The sequence below is a fragment of the Bufo bufo genome, chromosome 2 (assembly GCF_905171765.1).
Source record: "Bufo bufo chromosome 2, aBufBuf1.1, whole genome shotgun sequence".
NCBI lineage: Eukaryota > Metazoa > Chordata > Amphibia > Anura > Bufonidae > Bufo > Bufo bufo.
The window spans coordinates 473,914,510-473,935,491 of record NC_053390.1 but is presented as its reverse complement, the minus strand read 5'-3'; the positions used below and the strand labels follow the sequence as shown (position 1 = coordinate 473,935,491).

The following is a 20,982-nucleotide window of genomic DNA, read 5'->3' as shown; positions in this document are numbered from 1 at the left end:
TTATTAATGATCTTGTAGAAGGCTTGCATAGTAAAGTATCAATTTTCGCAGATGACACTAAACTGTGTAAAGTAATTTACACTGATGAGGACAGTATAGTACTACAGAGAGATCTGGATAGATTGGAGGCTTGGGCAGATAAGTGGCAGATGAGGTTTAACACTGACAAATGTAAAGTTATGCACATGGGAAGGAAAAATGCAAGTCACCCGTACATACTAAATGGTAAAACACTCGGTAACACTGACATGGAAAAGGATCTAGGAATTTTAATAAACAGCAAACTAAGCAGCAAAAACCAGTGTCAGGCAGCTGCTGCCAAGGCCAACAAGATAATGGGTTGCATCAGAAGGGGCATAGATTCCCGTGATATGAACATAGTCCTACTACTTTACAAATCATTAGTCAGACTACACATGGAGTACTGTGTACAGTTCTGGGCTCCTGTAAACAAGGCAGACATAACAGAGCTGGAGAGGGTTCAGAGGAGGGCAACTAAAGTAATAACTGGAATGGGGCAACTACAGTACCCTGAAAGATTATCAAAATTAGGGTTATTCACTTTAGAAAAAAGACGACTGAGGGGAGATCTAATTACTATGTATAAATATATCAGGGGTCAGTACAGAGATCTATCCCATCATCTATTTATCCCCAGGACTGTGACTGTGACGAGGTCACATCCTCTGTGTCTGGAGGAAAGAAGGTTTGTACACAAACATAGAAGAGGATTCTTTACGGTAAGAGCAGTGAGACTATGGAACTCTCTGCCTGAGGAGGTGGTGATGGTGAGTACAATAAAGGAATTCAAGAGGGGCCTGGACGTATTTCTGGAGCTTAATAATATTACAGGCTATAGCTACTAGATAGGGGTCGTTGATCCAGGGAGTTATTCTGATTGCATGATTGGAGTCGGGAAGGAATTTTTTTTCCCCCTAAAGTGGAGAAAATTGGCTTCTACCTCACAGGGTTTTTTGCCTTCCTCTGGATCAACTTGCAGGATAACAGGCCGAACTGGATGGACAAATGTCTTTTTTCGGCCTTATGTACTATGTTACTAATAATAAAAAAAAAAACATCATGGGCATCGCCACTTGCAAAAATGTCCATGCTATTAAAATATAACAATATTAATGGCATAAGGCAAATGGCGTAATGGGAAGAAAAAAAAAAATAATAATAAATTTGCCATTTTTGTCACTACAGCTACCCAATAATTTTCTGTATAAAAAGTGATCAAAAAGTCACACACACTTCAAATTGGTATCACTAAAAATAACAGATTGTCCCACAAAAACTTAGCCCTCACACAGCCCTGTACACAACTACAAAAAAGTTATAGTGGTCAGAGCATGGTTATAAAAAAAAAAATATTTTTTCCTCCTCAAAGGTTTACAATTTTTTTTAAAACGCAAGAAAAATTATACAAGTGTGATATCGTAACCGTACTAACCTGGAGAATGAAGATAACAGGTCAATTTTACCACATAGTGTAAAAAAAAAAAAAATTTTTATAAAATCTGAATTGCATTTTTTTCCAATTCTACCCCATTTGGAATTTTTTCCCCGCTTCCTACTACATGGTATGCAACCGTAAATGGTGCCATTAAAAAGTACAACTTGTCCCGCAAAAAATAAGCCCTCATAAGGCTATGTGAATGAAAAAATAAAAAAGTTAGGACTATGGGAAGGCAGAGTGAAAAAGGAAAACGCAAAAATGGAAAATCCCAGCGTCCTTAAGGGGTTAAAATCTACACGTGTCAGGCAAATTCCTATTTCATATTTGGAATCAGCGCGCTCATTTTAGTATAAATCACATGTTTTCTCTGAGTAGCAAAATCATTGTTGCACGGTGTTATATATGAAATATAAAATCTTTGAACTTACTAACACACTCTTTTGCTGAAATCTCCAGTGATATACCGGTACTTCTACATTGCTCTGACAAAATGTTTAACCCGTTGGTGATCACAATTATGTCATTTTATGGCGGTCACTAACAGGCCTTAGGATAGGCCAACATCTTTTTGCGGCATCGCTTAGGTCTCCCATGCAGTGATCAGCAGGAGTCCAGCTCGGATAGGCAGGCTCCTGCTCTATTAGCCTAAATCGGCAGAAGTGTCGATCCGAACCACTTAACGCCTTAGATGTTGCAGTCAACAGTAACGCAGTATATAAATGGAGTGGACTCCCTTTCTCAGGCATCGGCACTGCCACAAATTAGGCTGTGGGGGTGCCGATTTCTTACCATGGCAGCTAGGGGCATTATGAAGCCCCTAGGCCTGCCTGCAGTGTATGCCTCTGGCGCAGCCTGATAGTGCCTGCCAATATAGTACTGACAGTATATAGTACACTGTACAATATGAGCAATCAAAGGATCGGATATTAAAGTTGTCTTGTGGAACTAGTACTTTGTAAAAATAAGACGTAACTAAAAAATAGAAACTCACCCCAAAAAAAAAAAAAAATCAAAAAAGGTGTTAATACCCCAAAATGATTTAAAAAAAACAAGCCCTTATATGGCTTTGTTGATGGAAAAATAAAGTACCGTATGTTTTGGACAATTAGATACACCAAACTATACACCTTATAGGACCCAGATGAGGAAAATAAGACTCCCATTCTTCATCAGCCCTCAGATCAGACCCCCATTTTTCATCAGACCGCCAAGCTCCATGATTCTCAGATGATCAGCCTCAGACCAAACATACAAAAAAAAAATGAAAAATGAATAAACTTACCTTGCTTGCTCTGAATGTCGCTGCCACTCACCTCTCCCTGGAGTTCTTCCAGCCTGCCCTGCATTGTGACCTACGTATTGACACTGTATGGCGTCAGGACACAGTGCAGAACGGGGCACGGAAGAAGAACAGGAAGGGAGAGTAGAGCCCGTGCAGCACTTCCTTCACCGCACCTCCTGCATGCTGATAACCGTTTACATAATGGAAGTGGTTATTAGCGTTTGGACTATGACACTTTTCCCCCCAAAAGTGAGGGAAATATGGCAGCGCATCTTAGTCTGAAAAAATGGTAATAGTCCTTGAAAAGCAACGATGAAAAAAATAAAAATTTGCTTGGTCACCAAGTCCAAAACAGGCTAGTCAATAAGAAGTTAAAAAGGTATTCCCATCTTGCTAAATCAGCATGAGCTGCAGTTACAGCAGAATTCACTTCCTGGTTTGAGGCTCCTAAAGCTGGGCGGGCTTAGGCAGCTGGAGTGAAGGCCGGCCACACCTCCTTATGACATAACACTGAGAGCTCAGTCCTTGCGCGCTAGTTCATGTGAAGAGTATGACTCATCAGTCTGGCAGCCTGCAGTGTCTGTGAGGCCCCTCCCCCTGCTGGGGAATCAGAGAGCCATGTGAAGTGAGCTCAGTGTACAGTAAGGCTCCATTCACACGTCCGTGGTGTGTTGCGGATCCGCAATTTGTGGATAGACATGTTCTATCTTTTGCAGAGCTGCAGACCCGAAGATCGGGGCCGCGCTCTGCAAATGCGGACAGCACACTGTGTGCTGTCCGCAGTCATTCCGTTCCCATAGAAAATGAATGGGTCCGCACCCGTTCCGCAAAATTGCGGAACGGATGCGGACCCATTTGAGGACGTGTGAATAGAGCCTAACACTGCAGTTTTACACACAAAATCTCAGTCTGATCTTTTACAAACCCATTCTGTGCATCTAAAACTATAATTCCATATTATACATTAGCTCAAAAGCTTGACCAACCCCCACCAACCAGCACTGATGCAGATTTGTTTCCATTACAGCTGTACTCTAGTTGTGTATAAACCTTACACTATGTATCTTTATAGATGCATATACAGTTCAGCTACATGTGTCTTCTCCAGTCCCCTAACATCACTTTGGCTTAATGGCTTCCTATACAGCCCTGCTACATCTATCTCTTCAACCAGCACTGTGTAGGAACAGCAGCATATTCAGCTTTGCTACATCAGTTTCTCTTCCAACAGCATTGATGCTGACCCGCTACATATACAGCTCTGCTACATCAGTTTCTCTCTTCCACCAGCATTGATGCTGACCCGCCACATATACAGCTCTGCTAATCTGTCTATTCCCTTCCCTATTAGAACTGTGTCTGAACAGCAGCGTAATCAGCTCTGCTACATCAGTTTCACTCTTCCACCAGCATTGATGCTGACCCGACACATATACAGCTCTGCTACATCAGTTTCTCTCTTCCACCAGCATTGATGCTGACCCGCCACATATACAGCTCTGATAAATCTGTCTATTCCCTTCAACACTAGAACTATGGCTGAACAGCAGCATATTCAGCTCTGCTACATCCATCAGCCCCCCATGTGCCCCCCATCAGCCCCCCATGTGCCCCCCATCAGCCCCCCATGTGCCTCCATCAGCCCCCCATGTGCCTCCATCAGCCCCCCATGTGCCTCCATCAGCCCCCCATGTGCCTCCATCTGGTGGTGCATGTAAAAATAATACTCACCCACCGCTTATAAAGTTGTCTCCAGGTCCTCCTCTCCGACGCTGTCCGGACTCGTCTCTTCCGTGCACGAACTGTTCGGGCGGCCGTGCATGCGCAGAACTATATTCTTTTGTGCTGCGTTGGAGCCGCGCATGCGCGCTCACAGTGCGAGTGAGAGGCCGGTGGCAGTATCCATGGGCAGCGAATATAAACAATGAATTTAGAAAATTCGATTTAAAAGAAAATAGTAGTTTTTTTTATGATATATATTTAGAAAAAAGTTAGAATTATTCACCATGAGAACAAATTTTAGTAATTTGCTTTGTTACAATAATGCTCCAGCTGTAAGATATTCTCTTTGGGTCCATTCACACATCCGTGTGTGTTTTGAGGATCCACGGATCCGCAAAACACGGACAGCCGCAATGTGCGTTCTTCATTTTACGGACCGCACATTGCCGGCACTAAGAGAATATGCCTATTCTTGTCCGCTATTGCGGACAAGAATAGGACATGTTCTATTTTTTTTCAGGATCGGAATTGCGGACCCGGAAGTGCGGGTCCGCAATTCCGATCGGGGCCGCACATCGTGCGGAATGGAATTGCGGATGTGTGAATGGACCCTTACTGTTATGTGCCCCCTTTGTTCAATCTGCAAGGTAATGTGCAAGTCTCCCTAATAAGGTGGTCAGACATGCTCAGTTCTATCATTCAAATGTTACCAGCTGTATCTATTGTTAAAAGCTTTGACAGTTAAAAGGGAGACAGCTACAGCAGAAAGGACACAACCCCTATCAACATGAAGAGAATCTAAGAGCAATTGTTGCAATGAGTGGCGAGATCTCTGGATGTGAGGTAACCCATTCATAACTTCTAGTAAAAATAATAAAGGAATGGTACAACAGATTCATAAGACTAGATGTTCCAGAATTGTTATTATATGGGAAATTCAAGTAACAATTAAAAAAGGCATGTCAGGAGTGGTGACAGGTCCAATTTAAATATTGCTTTAAAGGGGTTGACTCTTTAGCAAGGAGCATTTATCATGTAGAGGACGTTAATACAATACACTAATGTATTGTGATTATCCATATTGCCTCCTTTGCTGGCTTGATTTATTTTTCCATCACATTATACACTGCTTGTTTCCATGGGTACCACAGCCGTGCAATCCAGTAGCGGTGGTTGAGTTTGCACACTATAGGAATAAGCATCGGCCTCTGGTGTCCGGGATTGTGGGGAACGCACAAGACTAGTGCTTTTCCCTATAGTGTACAAGCACAACCAACACTGATCATTTGCAGGGTGGTCGTAGCCATAGAAACGAGCAGTGCATAATGTGATGGAAAAATGAATGAAGCCAGCAAAGGAAACAATATAGATGATAAAAATACATTAGTAAGTGACATTGTATTAACTTTCTCTACATGATAAATGCCATTTGCTGAAGTGAGACAACCTCTTTAGGAATGGTGTGAACATAACCTTACAATGCTTCTAAAAACCCTTAGGGACCGTGCTCATTTTCACCTTAAAGGGTTTCTACCACCACATTTTGACATAATTAGCTGTCAGACACGAGCGATCTGCTAGTGTCTGCTCTACCTAACCATGCTACTGTAATTCCTTTCCATTTTATTGGTATGCTAATGAGCCTCTAGGTGCTATGGGGGCGTCTTTTCAGCACATAGAGGCTCCGTCCACTCACCATTTCTGCCGCCCAGCGCGCTCCAGCCCGCCCCTCTCCTCTAGATTGACAGCCTACTCGCGCCTGCGCCGTGTGCTTCTGTATTCGGCGCAGGCGCAGTGACTGTCTCCCTGCGCCGGCATCTTCACTGCACCTGCGCCGATTACGGCGCAGGGAGCAGTCCAACAGTCACTGCGCCGAATACAGAAGCACACAGCGCAGGCGCGAGTAGGCTGTCAATCTAGAGGAGAGGAGCGGGCTGGAGCGCGCTCGGTGGCAGAAATGGTGAGTGGACGGAGCCTCTAGGTGCTGAAAAGACGCCCCCATAGCACCTAGAGGCTCATTTGCATACCAATAAAACTACGTTTTTTAGGGTAACCGCTGCAGAGAAAGGAATTACAATAGCATGGTTAGGTAGAGCAGACACTAGCAGATCGCTAGTGTCTGACAGCTAATTGGGTCAAAATGTGGTGGTAGAAACCCTTTAAGGACTAGGACATTTTTTGCAAATCTGACCAATGTCACTTTATGTGGTGATAACTTTAAAACGCTTTGACTTATCCAGGCCATTCTGAGATTGTTTTTTCGTCACATATTGTACTTCAGGACACTGGTAAAATGGAGTCAAAAAAATTTAATTTCCTTTATAATACCAAATTTCCCCAAAATTTTGAAAAATTAGCAAATTTCCAAATTAGAATTTCTCTACTTCTATAATACATAGTAATACCTACAAAAATAGTTATTACTTTACATTTCCCATATGTCTTCATGTTAGGATCATTTTGGGAATGACATTTTTTTTTGGGGGGACGTTACAAGGCTTAGAAGCAAATCTTGAAATTTCTCAGAAATTTTCAAAAACCAACTTTTTAAAGGACCAGTTCAGGTCTGAAGTCACTTTGTGAGGCTTACATAATAGAAACCACCCAAATATGACCCCGTTCTAGAAACTACACCCCTCAAGTTATTCAAAACTGATTTTACAAACTTTGTTAACCCTTTAGGTCTTCCACAAGAATTAATGGAAAATAGAGATACAATTTCAAAATTTCACTTTTTTGGCAGATTTTCCATTTTAATAATTTTTTCCAGTTACAAAGCAAGGGTTAACAACCAAACAAAACTCAATATTTATGACTCTGATTCTGTAGTTTACAGAAAACACCCCATATGTGGTCGTAAACCGCTGTACGGGCAGACGGCAGGGCGCAGAAGGAAAGGAATGCCATACGGTTTTTGGACGGCAGATTTTGCTGGACTGGTTTTTTGACACATGTCCCATTTGAAGCCCCCGTGATGCACCCCTAGAGTAGAAACTCCAAAAAAGTGACCCCATTTTAGAAACTACGGGATAGGGTATTGTTGGTACTAGTTCAGGGTACATATGATTTTTGGTTGCTCTATATTACACTTTTTGTGAGGCAAGGTAACAAGAAATCGCTGTTTTGGCACAGTTTTTATTTTTTGTTATTTACAACATTCATTTGACAGCTTAGATCATGTGGTATTTTTATAGAGCAGGTTGTCACGGACGCGGCGATACCTAATATGTATGCAATTTTTTTTATTTATGTAAGTTTTACACAATGATTTCATTTTAAAAACAAATAAAATCATGTTTTAGTGTCTCCTTAGTCAGAGCCTTAGTTTTTTCAGTTTTTGGGCGATTATCTTGGGTAGGGTAGGATTTTTGCGGGATGAGATGACGGTTTGATTGGCACTATTTTGGGGAGCGTATGACTTTTTGTAATGTAAGGTGACAAAAAATGGCTTTTTTTTTTACATCGTTTTCCTTTTTACGTTGTTCACCTGAGGGGTTAGGTCATGTGATATTTTTATAGAGCAGGTTATAACGGACACGGCGATAAGTAAATTAAAAAAAAGTATACATATTACGTAAGTTTTACACAATAACTTTTTTTACAACCCAAAAAATTATACTTTAGCGTTTCCATATTCAGAGCCATAGTTTTTTTATTTTTTGGGCGATTGTCTTCGGTAGGGGCTCATTTTTTGTGGGATGAGGTGACTGTTAGAGTGGTACTATTTTGGTGGGCGTATACGCCTTTTTGATCGCTTGCTGTTGTACTTTTTTTGATGTAAGGTGACAAAAAAAATTGTTTATTTAGCACAGTTTTTATTTTTTATAGTGTTCATCTGAGGGGTTAGGTCATGTGATATGTTTATAGAGCCGGGAACTTAGGGAAAATGATGTTTTTGTTTATTTTAACTTAAAACATTAAAAAAAAATAATAATAATAATTTGGGGGGGGGGGGGACGGACTATTTTTTCAACTTATTTTTTTGTCCCACTTTGGAACTTCAACTTTTGTGGGTCTAATTCCCTTTACAATGCATTCCAATACTTCTGTATTGGAATGCAATGGCTGTATGAGTAATACAGTGTGCATTACTCATGCAGCCTTCGGCCTGTGAGATCCAGGGTGCTGGATCTCACAGGCTCGTCACCGGTCACAGGACCCCCCACGCATTGTCCCCGGGTGCCTGCTCAATGATTTGAGCAGGCACCTTGTTCCGATCACTGCCCGCCAGGCGGCGGTGATCAGAACTACACATGACGTACCGGTACTTCATGTGTCCGGAACAGGTTAAACCCAGACTTAAAGGGGTTCTCCGGGAAATAAGAAAATAAAATTACTGAAAATACTTAAAATATTACATTATAATAAATATATAAAACTTTCATTAGTTATGTTGTCTAGGGAGCAACCATCAGGAGAAATAAAATGTCTGCCGTCCTATTAGTACACACAAAAACCTGTCCTAAATAAAAAGCAGGAGGGGGGGCGTGGCCAACTGCCGACATGAGCGCACGCACTTGAGCTCTGCTCCGTACCCCGATCTAAATCCTTCAGCATCCTGACACCCTGGCTACACAGAAAGACGAGTGGCAAGTGCAGAGGAGGAAGAGGAAACCTGGGAAGACAGACATGGGCCCCAGTAAGGCACAATCTGCGGCTGAAAAGCTTAAAGAGTATGTTCGGCAGGAGGCCCAAAATGGCGCCGGCGGCTCTGCTACGCCACGGGCGGCGGTGACAAGAGGCCAAGCAGCGCTGCAGACAGAGGCGGAGGGAGCGGAAGAACCGGAGGTAACGCTCAAAGATGTTTCTCATCAGCTCCTCGCTGCAATCTCCACCTGCCAGACGTCCCTTAGCTGTAAAATCGAGGAGGTGAAGGTGGATTTGGGCCTACTCAGACAGGATGTGCAGCAGCTCAGAGAGCGTGTACGTCACACGGAGGACAGGGTCTCTGCCCTGGAGGACTTCACAAGGCCCCTGACAGGCAGAATACAGGCTGTGGAGAGGTCTGTGGGCCTATGGCAGCAAAAATGCGACGACCTTGAGAACAGGGCCAGGCGCAACAACGTCAGGATCCTGGGGTTACCTGAGAGAGCGGAGGGCTCGGACCCAGCTACTTTCCTGGAACTCTGGTTCAAGGCACAGTTCCCTGATGCGCCATTTTCTGGTGCCTATGCAGTTGAGCGGGCTCACCGGGTCCCCGCCAGACCTCCCCCTCCTGGAGCTCCCCCAAGGCCCTTGCTGGCGAGGCTGCTTAATTGGAAGGACAGAGATCTAATCCTGGGACAAGCGAGAAACAAGAGAGAAATCAAACATGATGGAGTGAATATATCACTGTTTCCTGACTTCTCAGCTGAGCTCCAAAAAAAGAGGGCCACTTTCATCTCTATTAAGCGGCGTCTTCGTGATATGAATCTGCAGTATTCCATGGCTTACCCAGCGCGCCTTAGAGTGGTAGATGGAGAGAAGACGGTCTTCTTTGTGGATCCTAAGGAAACGGAGGAATGGGTCTCCAAAAGGCCAAGTCGTCCTGAACCGCGCTGAGGATCATACATCTAGGACAGCTGCAGGCCCCCTGAGCGGTAATGTAGGGCTTCCACAGGCATCTAAGACTTTGACTCCCTAGCGTGGTTTATGGAGTGGCCCTGAGATGCTTATAATTGCGGAAATGTTATCTGAGATCCGCTCCTATACATATGTCGATATTACTGTGGTTGTCCCCTCCATTTTGTTTTTCTCCCTGTCCTTGATACCTGATCCCCCCCCCCTCCCCCTCCCCCCCCCCCTCTCCATGCTCCCCTTTTCCTCCTAGTCTTTTGACTTTGCAAATTGCTATGATCAGTGGTGTCTCATTGATATGGGGTTGGGCGGATACCTGCATAGGTTTGTCACCTTAATGTACTATGCAGGTCCCCGTGACAACAGCCACGATACGTGATGACAGAGATGTCGTCGACTAAGGAGTTATCCACTCATTTGTTATCATGTTATTATGTTATAGAAGGTTCATACTGTTAAAGGCATGGTATGTAAAGCATGGTGGGATATCAAGGCGAGTATGCATGAGAAGGTCCGATGTCTGCAGACAAGGTTTAAATGTTGGAGGATGGCTTAATTGCAAGGAGAGTGAATCATTAAGTCGAGATGGCTGATTTTAAGGTTATGTCATGGAATGTGAGGGGTCTGGGTAGTCCGAGAAAAAGGATCTCTGTATTCTCTCATATCAGACAGTACGGCCCTCACATTCTGGGCCTGCAAGAAACCCATTTGATTCCAGAGACAGGGAACAGGATTAAGAAACCCTGGGTTCAATGGTCAATAAATGCGTATGGGTCTACACACTCTAGAGGGGTTGCCCTGCTTGTTCACAGGAACATCAGGTGGGAGGTCCAACATTTGGTTGTGGATCCTGAAGGTCAATATATTTTGGTATATGCTTTTATCAACTGCGCTCCATATGTGGTAGTAAATATCTACAACCCCCCCCCAGCTACTATAACTATACTTCAGGTGGTGATGGGATTTATGGCACAATACCCCAATGCCAAATTTCTTTGCATGGGAGACTTCAACCTAGTGATGCATGAAGATTTGGACAGGTTTCGTCCAGAAGGGAGAGTGGGTAGTCACACTCAGAGTGACACTAATATAGCTAGAGTTGCGTCTGAACTTGGGTGGCTAGATATGTGGAGGCTACGTTACCCCTTTCGGAGGGAATATTCCTGCTTCACCCCGGCCAGGGGCGCCCTGTTCAGAATAGATTATATATTTGGAAATGCGGCTGTGTATACGGATCTTGGCAACATTGAATATGGATCACAGGGCCCTTCGGATCATGCTCCGGTCCTGGCCCAGTTTACTCTGTATAATGGCGTCAAGCAGAGTGTCAAGATGCGCGTGCACCCTTTCTGGTTGTCTCTGATGTCCTCTCATGACAGAGTCCCTGATCAACTCCAGGTATTCCTTGCAATGCAGGATGAGATGACGGATGGACTGCTTCTCTGGGAGACGTTAAAGGCCTATCTGAGGGGGTGTCTTAAGTCATCCATATCATATATTAAAAGGGAATCTGCGCGCAAGGAATTAGAGCTGCACTCCAGCTGTAAGGTAGCTGAGAACTCCTTCAGGTTAGACCCCTCTGAAGTGAATAGGCAGGACTGGATGTTAAAAGGCAGGTTGTACATGACGCACCTCAGGGAAAAGAGTGAACGCAAACTGTTCTTTCTAAAGCAACAGAACTTTGAGCTAGGCAGCCAGGCAGGTAAACTATTGGCCCACGTTGTGCGCAACAATAATATGTCTCCCCCGGTCATTAGAATAAAGGACACAGCTGGGATGGTAGTCGAATCAGTGGGTGACATACTGAATAGATTCAAAGGTTTTTATCAGGATCTATACAGATCGGCGGCTCAATACTCTGATCAAGAATTGGAAGCTTATCTGGGGCAGGTCACACATCCGCAGCTTGGCGAGGAGGATAGAATTTTACTGGAGGCTGATATTACGCTAGAGGAAATTCAGATGGCAATGGCGGAGCTGCCTACTGGCAAAGCACCTGGCCCAGACGGGATCCCAGTAGAAGTTTACAAAAAATATGCAGAAGAGCTAGGACTCGAGCTTCTTAAAATTTATCAGGCGGCACAGCAGAGGGGTAGACTCCCGGATTCGATGTACGACGCCACCATAGTGGTTATTTTGAAGCCAGACAAGGATCCTTTGGAATGCGGGTCATATAGGCCGATATCACTCCTAAACCTTGATTATAAAATACTCACGAGATTGCTTGCCTCCAGGCTAAATAAGGTCATTGCCACAGTCATACACAAAGACCAGTCTGGGTTCATACCAGGACGATCGACGTCTGACAACATCAGAAGGGCGCAGGTCATGGCACAGGTGGGAGTGGCAGGGGATAAGCATTGGGCCTTGGCATCTCTGGATACTGCCAAGGCCTTTGACTCTGTGGAATGGGTGTACCTACTGGAAGTACATAAGCTGTTTTGGCTTTGGCCCTAAATTTATTGAGTGGGTGGAGATTTTGTATCGCCTCCCCAAGGCTAATGTACTTGTAAATGGATCAATATCTGACTCCTTTACTCTTCACAGAGGAACCAGGCAAGGCTGCCCTCTGTCACCACTCTTGTTTGCCATTGCCATAGAGCACCTTGCTTTAAGGATTCGACAAGATCAGATCTTCAAGGGAATATCCATGGGCGAGAGAATGGACAAAGTTGGATTATATGCGGATGATCTCCTTCTCTTTATGGACGAACCTGAGACAACACTCCCTAGAGCAATTGACATAATTAGCAAGTTCGGAGAGTTCTCGGGTTTACACATAAATTGGACGAAATCAGCACTTATGCCTCTGTGGATACACACGTGGCCACCTCAGTATTGCAATCTGCCAGTAGTAGATTTCTTCAAATATTTAGGGGTTGTTATCACTAGGGACCCCCAGTTAGCGTACTCCCTGAATATTGCACCCCTGGAGTCCATGTTCATGGATAAATTCAGGACATGGAGGACCTTGCCACTCTCTATTATGGGAAGATTAAATTTGGTCAAGATGACTCTCTTGCCCAAAGGGTTGTATCTGCTGGCGCATGCGTCTACCCCGATATCGCAGGGATTCTTTGCTCGCATTCATTCGTTAGTGACTAAATTTGTGTGGGGGGAATCCAGGCGAAAGCTGTCCCTTCAGGTCCTACAGAGGCCCAAGCTAGAAGGTGGCGCTTCTTTACCTGATTTTTTCCTTTATTATCTAGCTGGACAGCTGAAACTTCTGACCCCCTGGGTCCAGGCAACTGATCTACCTAATGCAGAATACTACCTTAGGGAGTATCTAGGATTATCCTCTCTATGGCCTGTGTTGGAGGGGCCGAGGTTTATTTCCATGCGCTTGCTCCCTATTCATAGAATGGCCCATCAGGTATGGAATGCTGTGAAAATGAGGTCGTTTAAAGACATCCCAGATGACATCCCGTTATGGGATAATCCCATGTTTGCTCACTTAAAAGATTTAGAGGGTGCTAGATGGTGGCAGGCGCAGGGAATCCGCAAACTGAACGACTTATATGCTGAGAGTAATCTATGTTCCTCCTCTCAGCTGCAGGAGAGGTTTGAACTACCTCGCTCATTCTTCTTTAGATACCTGCAGCTGAGACATGCGCTAACGGCACAGTTCGCAGCAGGTGGCCGGAAAATTTCTAATTACCCTCTGATAGGAGTTCTCAGATCACAGGGCCCGAAAGGTATTATCTCTGCACTCTATACACATTTGCTTAATAACCGCACGCTGATGAATCCCCTTGCTGTTGAGGAGAAATGGAGAAATTCCATCCCTTCCCTATCAGCTGACGATTGGAATGAAGCGCTGCTGTCTCCAGTGAGGGTCTCTCCGTCAGTAACTAATAGGCTGATTCAGTTGTTTATCCTGCATAGGAGTTACCTTACACCTGTTCGCCTGCAGAAAATGGGGAGACTGACACACAGTAGGTGTCATAGGTGCCATCAGGAGGGAGCGGATTTCTGGCATCTCATGTGGGACTGCTCATATTTGAAGAGCTTTTGGGCAGCAGTGATAGGAGTGCTGTCTGCTATAGTTCCAAATGCGGTGCCGCTGTGCCCAAAGAGCTGTATACTTGGTATCCTGGATGAGGAGGATTGGGGCCATCATCACAGAATTTTCTTGAGCGAAACCTTATTCTTTGCCAGAAAAGCTGTTGCCCTGAGATGGATGGATGATAGAGTGCCTACGGTGGGTCAATGGAAGTTGCTGGTTAATCAGGCTGTTAGTATGGAAAAGGCTATCTTTATCCATAGGAAGTGCCCGCAAAAGTTTGATAAAGTGTGGGGCGAATGGTGTGCATCCCCTCTGACTGTGCATAATGCTTGTATGTACTCTGTAACCGATGTATAATGCCATGCTAACATGCATATTGAGGCTAGATCTCCTCCATCGTTCTCCCTCCAGAAGTCATTTGATTATGTAAATTTTTATGCTGTATCGGATTTAAATGCAGAACTGTCAAGCACTGCAGTGCTTGCACTATATCTCCTGCGTGAGATATTCCCTAAATGTATTAATCCTTGTCTACTCTAAAAATGTAACATGCCTTTCTTGTTAAATTTCAATAAAACGAGTTTAAAAAATAAATAAAAAGCAGGATAAGTTACGTCAATAGCCTCCTTCTCTCTGCTCTGGTTGTAAGGTATTATGATCTGAAATACAGCTGATAAAATCTTCAGCTGAATCTCTGTAGGAATGGAGTTTATGAGGAGACATGAAATACAGAAAGGACGGACAGGACAGACTGTGGAAATGTGGCGCTGTGGTAATGTAGCCAACTGCATACAAGTGCTGCTGCTCATTAGCTACACCTCTGTCTGTCCTCTGGGTACTTCATGTCTCCTCATGAACTCCGTTCCCACAGAGATTCAGCTGAAGATCTTATGACCTGTATTAAAGGGTAACTCATGTTTTCATCAAAATCAATTTTAGCATATGTTACTGCTTCAGCAGCATTAGGCCGAATACACACGGCCGTGTTCCGCAGCCGTGAGCGGTCCGTGGTATTCCGGCCTGGATTCCTGCTGACAGCAGGAGCGCAGGGCGTCATTGGTTGCTATGACGCCGTGCGCTTCATGCCGCCGCTGCACTACAGTAATACACTCGTAGGATCTATACGAGTGTATTACTGTAGTGCAGCGGTGGCATGAAGCGCACGGCGTCATAGCAACCAATGACGCCCTGCGCTCCTGCTGTCAGCAGGAATCCAGGCCGGCATACCACGGACCGCTCACGGCCGTGTGCATTCGGCCTTATGCATAAAGCAATCTTTAGTTTCTTCACATACCACTGTTTTACTTTAGTTTTTGCCTTAATTATGGCTGTTTAAACATTTACAATATGAGGACCTTCTCAAGATAGCTCCTCTGCCAGTTCTCTGAGGCCAAAACTGCTTTTCCTCACTTCCCATACACACTTGCTGTAGCCAGCAGCTCCCTGCCAGCCAATCAGATTGGATTACTGAGAGACACGCCTCCTCACTCTGAAGCCTAATGCAGGCATGCAGTGTGAAGGACCGCCCCTCTGTCTTCTGTTTATACTAAAGGGAAGACATACCAGCCCTAGCAACGGTCTTTAAATGGAGCAGTGGAAAGGGACATAGGACAATAATGAAAGCTGTTATTATACGGCAATTACAGATCTTTTGACAATCATTGACAGAATAACTCAGGTATACAAGCCTAGCTCTAAAAAAACTAGCTCTAATGACAAGCATAGCAGAGAGGAGAACGAGGCAGCTATTTAGCTCAGTTTCTTGCTGTGCGATTAGGACAGGTTTTTGTGTGCACCAATAGGATGGCAGGCATTTTATTTTCCATGATGATTGCTCCGAGACAAAATGAGCCATTATAAGTAATGAAAGGTATTTGGGATAATATTTATAATAAAGTAATATTTAACCCTTTACCAGGCCTAAAAAAAAAAAAAAAGGCCTGAAAGTCCAGGCAACTTTTTGTGATTTTGCGCACGTGGTGGTTTAGTGACCGTAGCTTTTTTTTATTTGTTTGACTACCAAAATAATTTTTGCTAATTATTATAAAAAGTAATTTTTTTTAAATTATATATTTTTAATTCTTAAATATTAAAACTGACAAAAATGTATGATTGCAATGGGTTCCCTATTTTGTGACAATCGTTTTCATATATAACATGTATAGGTTTAAGAGAACGAGGCGACTATGGTGACGGTTTCTGTTAGCGACTTCATTTACTTTTTTTGGCACATAACACGTCCTCCAGGAGGTCAATAAAAGAACTCTGGATGAGGCGGACTTTAAACTTTTCCTTTTTTTTTTCACCGTTTCCACTGTAAACCGTTACAGGGGAAAACAGCCCCCCTGTGGGGGCATGACACACAGGCAGAGCTGATCAGGGTCTCCTTAGACCCTACAGCTCTGCTCCAGACACCCCCGGTGGTCACATGACCGCTGGGACTAACACCATGCCACTTTCTGCTCCCTCCACCAGGCGCTCGTACAGCATTCTCCTGTTGGCACAGGAGAAGGCAGAAGCGGTAATAAACCACTCCCGTCTTCTCCTCAGGATTCCTGCTGTGTCTGATAGCCGGGACCCAACCTGCTCCTGCTAGATTGCAGGAGCAGGAGCTTTAATCCCAGACGCATTGTAAGGTTATGTTCACACCATTCTAATTGCAGATTTACCAGTGCAGTAATTAACCACAATGGCTAGTTATGTCATTGTAGCAAACAAAATTTTAAAAAGATCTAGAGCACATCTGTTGCAGAGACACAATGATAAACACAGTGTACTGTATAGATGTGGTACCAAAAATCAAGCCTAGTGAACAGATAGGGTACCAAACCCAAGAACAGTCACAGTGCATGCCTAAGTTACCATAAACAAGCATAGTGTGTAAGTATAGAGATAATATTGCATTGTTCCTGACTACACTGTTAAATGTATACCAGTGTCAAAAGTTGATTAGTAGAGGATATGATCTTGTGAAGAACTGCAAGGACTGATAGTAATGTTGCAATTATCTGTTGCACTGTAGACACGGTATTGGCTCTCTCCTCAATCATTTTCATTGACCTCATTCAGGGAACTGCAGGCGCTGGCAATCCAGTCTTCTTATTATACTCCCTGCAACTAACGCAGAGTCTCCAGAACACTGTCCCTTGGCTTTTAAACAACAGCATTGCAGGCTGTTACATATATGCAGGCATTGTAGCATGCATGGTCATCCTACACCAATAGAAACATTTAGCAGCCAGGCCAAAGTACTCTGGCCCTTCAGGAAAATCACTAACTCCATATGCCTCTGTATGACCAGGTTCAATCTAAATACTTGTGCACTACTGTCCCTGGACAGAATTTTACAATTGAAATTAAGCATTTAAAGCTAAAAAAAAAGTTCTATTAGTACAGGGGCTGAGTTGCTAAGGTTATCATTTCCCACCACTTAAATGGGTTGTCCAACATTTTACTAACTATGTCCTTTTCTTAGGATAGTTCATCAAAATCTGATTAGTGGGGGTCCATCACAATGCACTCGATCATCTGTTCTGCAGTAGCTCCCGCACTGGAGCTACACAGCTCCATCAGCTGTGTAGTTGAACTGTGGTTATCAGCACCGTCTAAAACACAATGGATGGAGCTGTGCAATTCCAGTGCTGACTTCTGCCACCCGAACTACCCCGAAATAGTTGATCGGAGGGGCAGTGGTGTGTCAGACCCCTGCCAATCACATACTGATGGCCTATCCTAAGAAATCATGGAAAACCACTTAAAACAATCCTGGTCATCATGCATGGTTTGCATGCTCACCATCAAATCTTACCTCCTTGACAGTGTCAGTTATTTCTTCAAATTTCTTTCTGAATACCTCGGAAGTTTTCATAGTTTCAGATTCTATTGATTTCTGTTATTTAAAGAAAAAAGTATTTGAAGCAATTTTCTTAGTACATTACATTAACACAAATTTTCTTTCATTGCAACACCAGTATATTATAGCTTTTAAGAGATGTTTTCTAAGAACCACACACAAAGTTTGGAGTTCCCTAAAAGTGCAGTCTAAGCTTCATACACACTGCCGTTGCTTGGACGTTCCGTGCAATGCACAGGCAACATCCATGCAGATTCCACAGACTGATCCAGACCCATTCAACTTGAATGAGTCCGTGATCCGTCTGCACCGCAAAAAAATAGAACGTGTTGTATTTTTTGCGGTGCGGAGGTATGGAGAGAAACCCCACAGAAGCCCTACGTAGAGCTTCCATGGGGTTCCGTGCCTCCATTCTGCACCAGACCCTCCAGATTGCAGACCCATTCAAGTGGGTCCGCATTGGTGATGGGGTGAGCACATGGCAGGCGCCCGCTTATTAAAGACCCGCTGTTTGAGCGCCTCAATACGGGGACGGCCAGATAACGGCCGTGTGCATGAGGCCTAAGAACACACGCAATCCAGGAAACATTGAGGTCCAGCTTCCAATAAAAAAACTATGATTTGTTATGCGCTAAAATCCAGACACGTATCAAATACTCAGTCCACACAGTCTACACGTTTCGGACCATCAGATTCCGGTCCTTACTCATGACATATAAAATTGTAAATGTTCACCTCCTTTTAGTCATGTTTTGCACCAATCAATCAAGACTCCGGCATCACATGATCCATAAGGAAGGGGAACTAACCAAACACCAAAGAAAATCACCAAAATCACTGAAAGATGATAATACAACATAGAAAATAACCCTTACCGATATTGTAAAACCAGATCATGTTACCTGTTCAGGCCTGTGGGAGAGCAACTTCCCAATTCAAACATCCAATATGCCTCACGGCATATTGTTTTCGTCTATGATCACCCTCTCTAATGGGAAAATAAACTCTTTACACCCCCTGAACTGCAAAAGCTGTTTCACCTTTATGTACAGTGGCAAAATGTAGGCTGGACGCAGATACATTACTGGTTTTATAATGAGTTATGTATGATATATGTTTACGTATCCTACTTTTTATCTGCTTGGTAGTACAACCTACATATTGTACAGTTTGCATTTCAGAGGGGGGAAAGAGTTTCTTTTCCCCATTAGAGGGGGTGATCATAGACGAAAACTCCTGAGCCGTGAAGCATATTGGATGTTTGAATTAGGAAGTTGCTCTTCCACAGGCCTGAACAGGAAACATGATCTGGTTTTACAATATGGCCTCATGCACACGGCCGTGTTCCGCGGCCCGTGGTAACCCGGCCGGGATTCCTTCTGACAGCAGGAGTGCACAGCGTCATTGGTTGCTATGACGCCGTGCGCTTCATGCCGCCGCTGCTGTACAGTGATACACTCCTATAGATCATACGAGTGTATCACTGTACAGCAGCGGCGGCATCAAGCGCACGGCGTCATAGCAATTAATGACGCCGTGCGCTGCTGCTGTCAGAAGGAATCCCGGCCGGGTTACCAGGAATCCCGGCCGGTGGACAACATTTTTCCTGCATACCGAGAAGCTAGAAAGGTTGTACAACATTAGAAAAACACAGCTGCTTTCTTCTAATAACAGTGCCAAATTAAAATAAAAAGATGGAAAATCCCTTTATGGTTTTTAAAGCATACACATTTTGTGTCATGGCACTTTCCTGTATTGCTGCTAGTTTATTTATTATGTCAGATAATGTGTGTTGTATGTCCTTTTATTAATAAAGTATGAAGTTACATTATGTGTGTGTGTTTTCTCATTTTTGGAGAGCTATTCTATTTAGGCCCCATTCACACGTCCGCAATTCGCGGAACGGAATTAAGGACCCATCCATTTCTAGGCGGCCTTCCGGGTCCGCATTTCCGTTCCCGAAAAAAATAGAACATGTCCCATTCTTGTCCGCAATTGCGGACAAGAATAGTCATATTCTATTAGTGCCGGCGATGTGTGGTCCGCAAAATGCGGAACGCACAATGCCGGTGTCCGTGTTTTGCAGATCCGCAAAACACACACGGACGTCTGAATGGAGCCTTATACACACATATTCAGCTACTTGTGTTTTGGTAATATTAGATACACTGAAAACATACATATTTCCTGCGCGCTTGTTGTAGAGCATCAGACTCCTCAAATTTCTTAGCTTCTTCTCTGAACTTTTTGAGATTTTCTTTCATCTCTTTGTTTCTTGAAAGTTCCTGCTTGATGTCATCAAGGAGGCCAGCCAGGAAGCCTCTTCTTCCTTGAGATGAATAGCAGCGCAACTAAAAATTAAAATAAAAAAGGAGTCTGAAAAATCATTTTGAAAAATAGCATGCAATAAAGAGGAGCAGTAAATGCAGAAGATGCAAAAAAACACTATGGCTGGCAATCTAGTGTGTACAATATGTATACAGTCTATTGCAGGGGTGCACAACCTGCAGGGGCCACCTACTCTTGATAACATTCTATACAGTGCCCCGACTATATGGTAAGATAATAGAGGGGTGTGGAGTATTGGTGGTCCACTGTTTTTGATACCTCAGGAGTATATAACACAACCTCAAGTAGTTGGAGACAATTATTTTTATTTACAAATACATGACAACGCGTTTCGGAGTAGAAAAACACTCCTTTTTCAAGTCTAAAAATAAAAGTAATTAGATATAGTAGAAATAAAATCGAGACTGGTAATGGTGGTATGTTGAAGGAACAAGGATGACATATGATAACAATAGTAATGGTAGTGACAATAGTGAAAATGTCCAGTTTAAGATAAAATTGGAAATAAAACCATGTGCTTAAAATACATCATAGATGAGGTCCAGTCTCTAAAGAGCATCAAAACAGTTATGCTGGCTAATAGTAGTAAGCATGATTAATAGATGTATACATATTAAAAATGATAACTGGTCATTATGCCGATTGTGGTGGCAGTTCATGATGAATGGATGCGAGTCACCCATTTTCATATGCTGGATGGTGGATCCCATGAATAAAAATATGTAGAGACATGAGACTTCGTGGTGAGAGGACGC

At 43.7% G+C, this 20,982-nt stretch overlaps 1 protein-coding gene across 2 annotated transcripts in view; it reads right to left on the bottom strand.

Annotated features, from left to right (window-relative positions):
• The window catches only part of TIMM44 (translocase of inner mitochondrial membrane 44), a 262,338-nt gene that overhangs the window by 185,512 nt on the left and 55,844 nt on the right, over positions 1-20,982 (bottom strand). Inside the window, exons 3-4 of one of the 2 annotated variants that reach the window (XM_040417741.1) lie at positions 20,059-20,229; positions 17,834-17,914 (exon numbers count right to left, since the gene is read on the bottom strand). In XM_040417741.1, coding sequence (XP_040273675.1) covers positions 17,834-17,914; positions 20,059-20,229 — 252 coding nt within the window. The remainder of the gene's footprint in view (positions 1-17,833; positions 17,915-20,058; positions 20,230-20,982) is intronic. The other variant, XM_040417742.1, reaches the window with a different exon arrangement.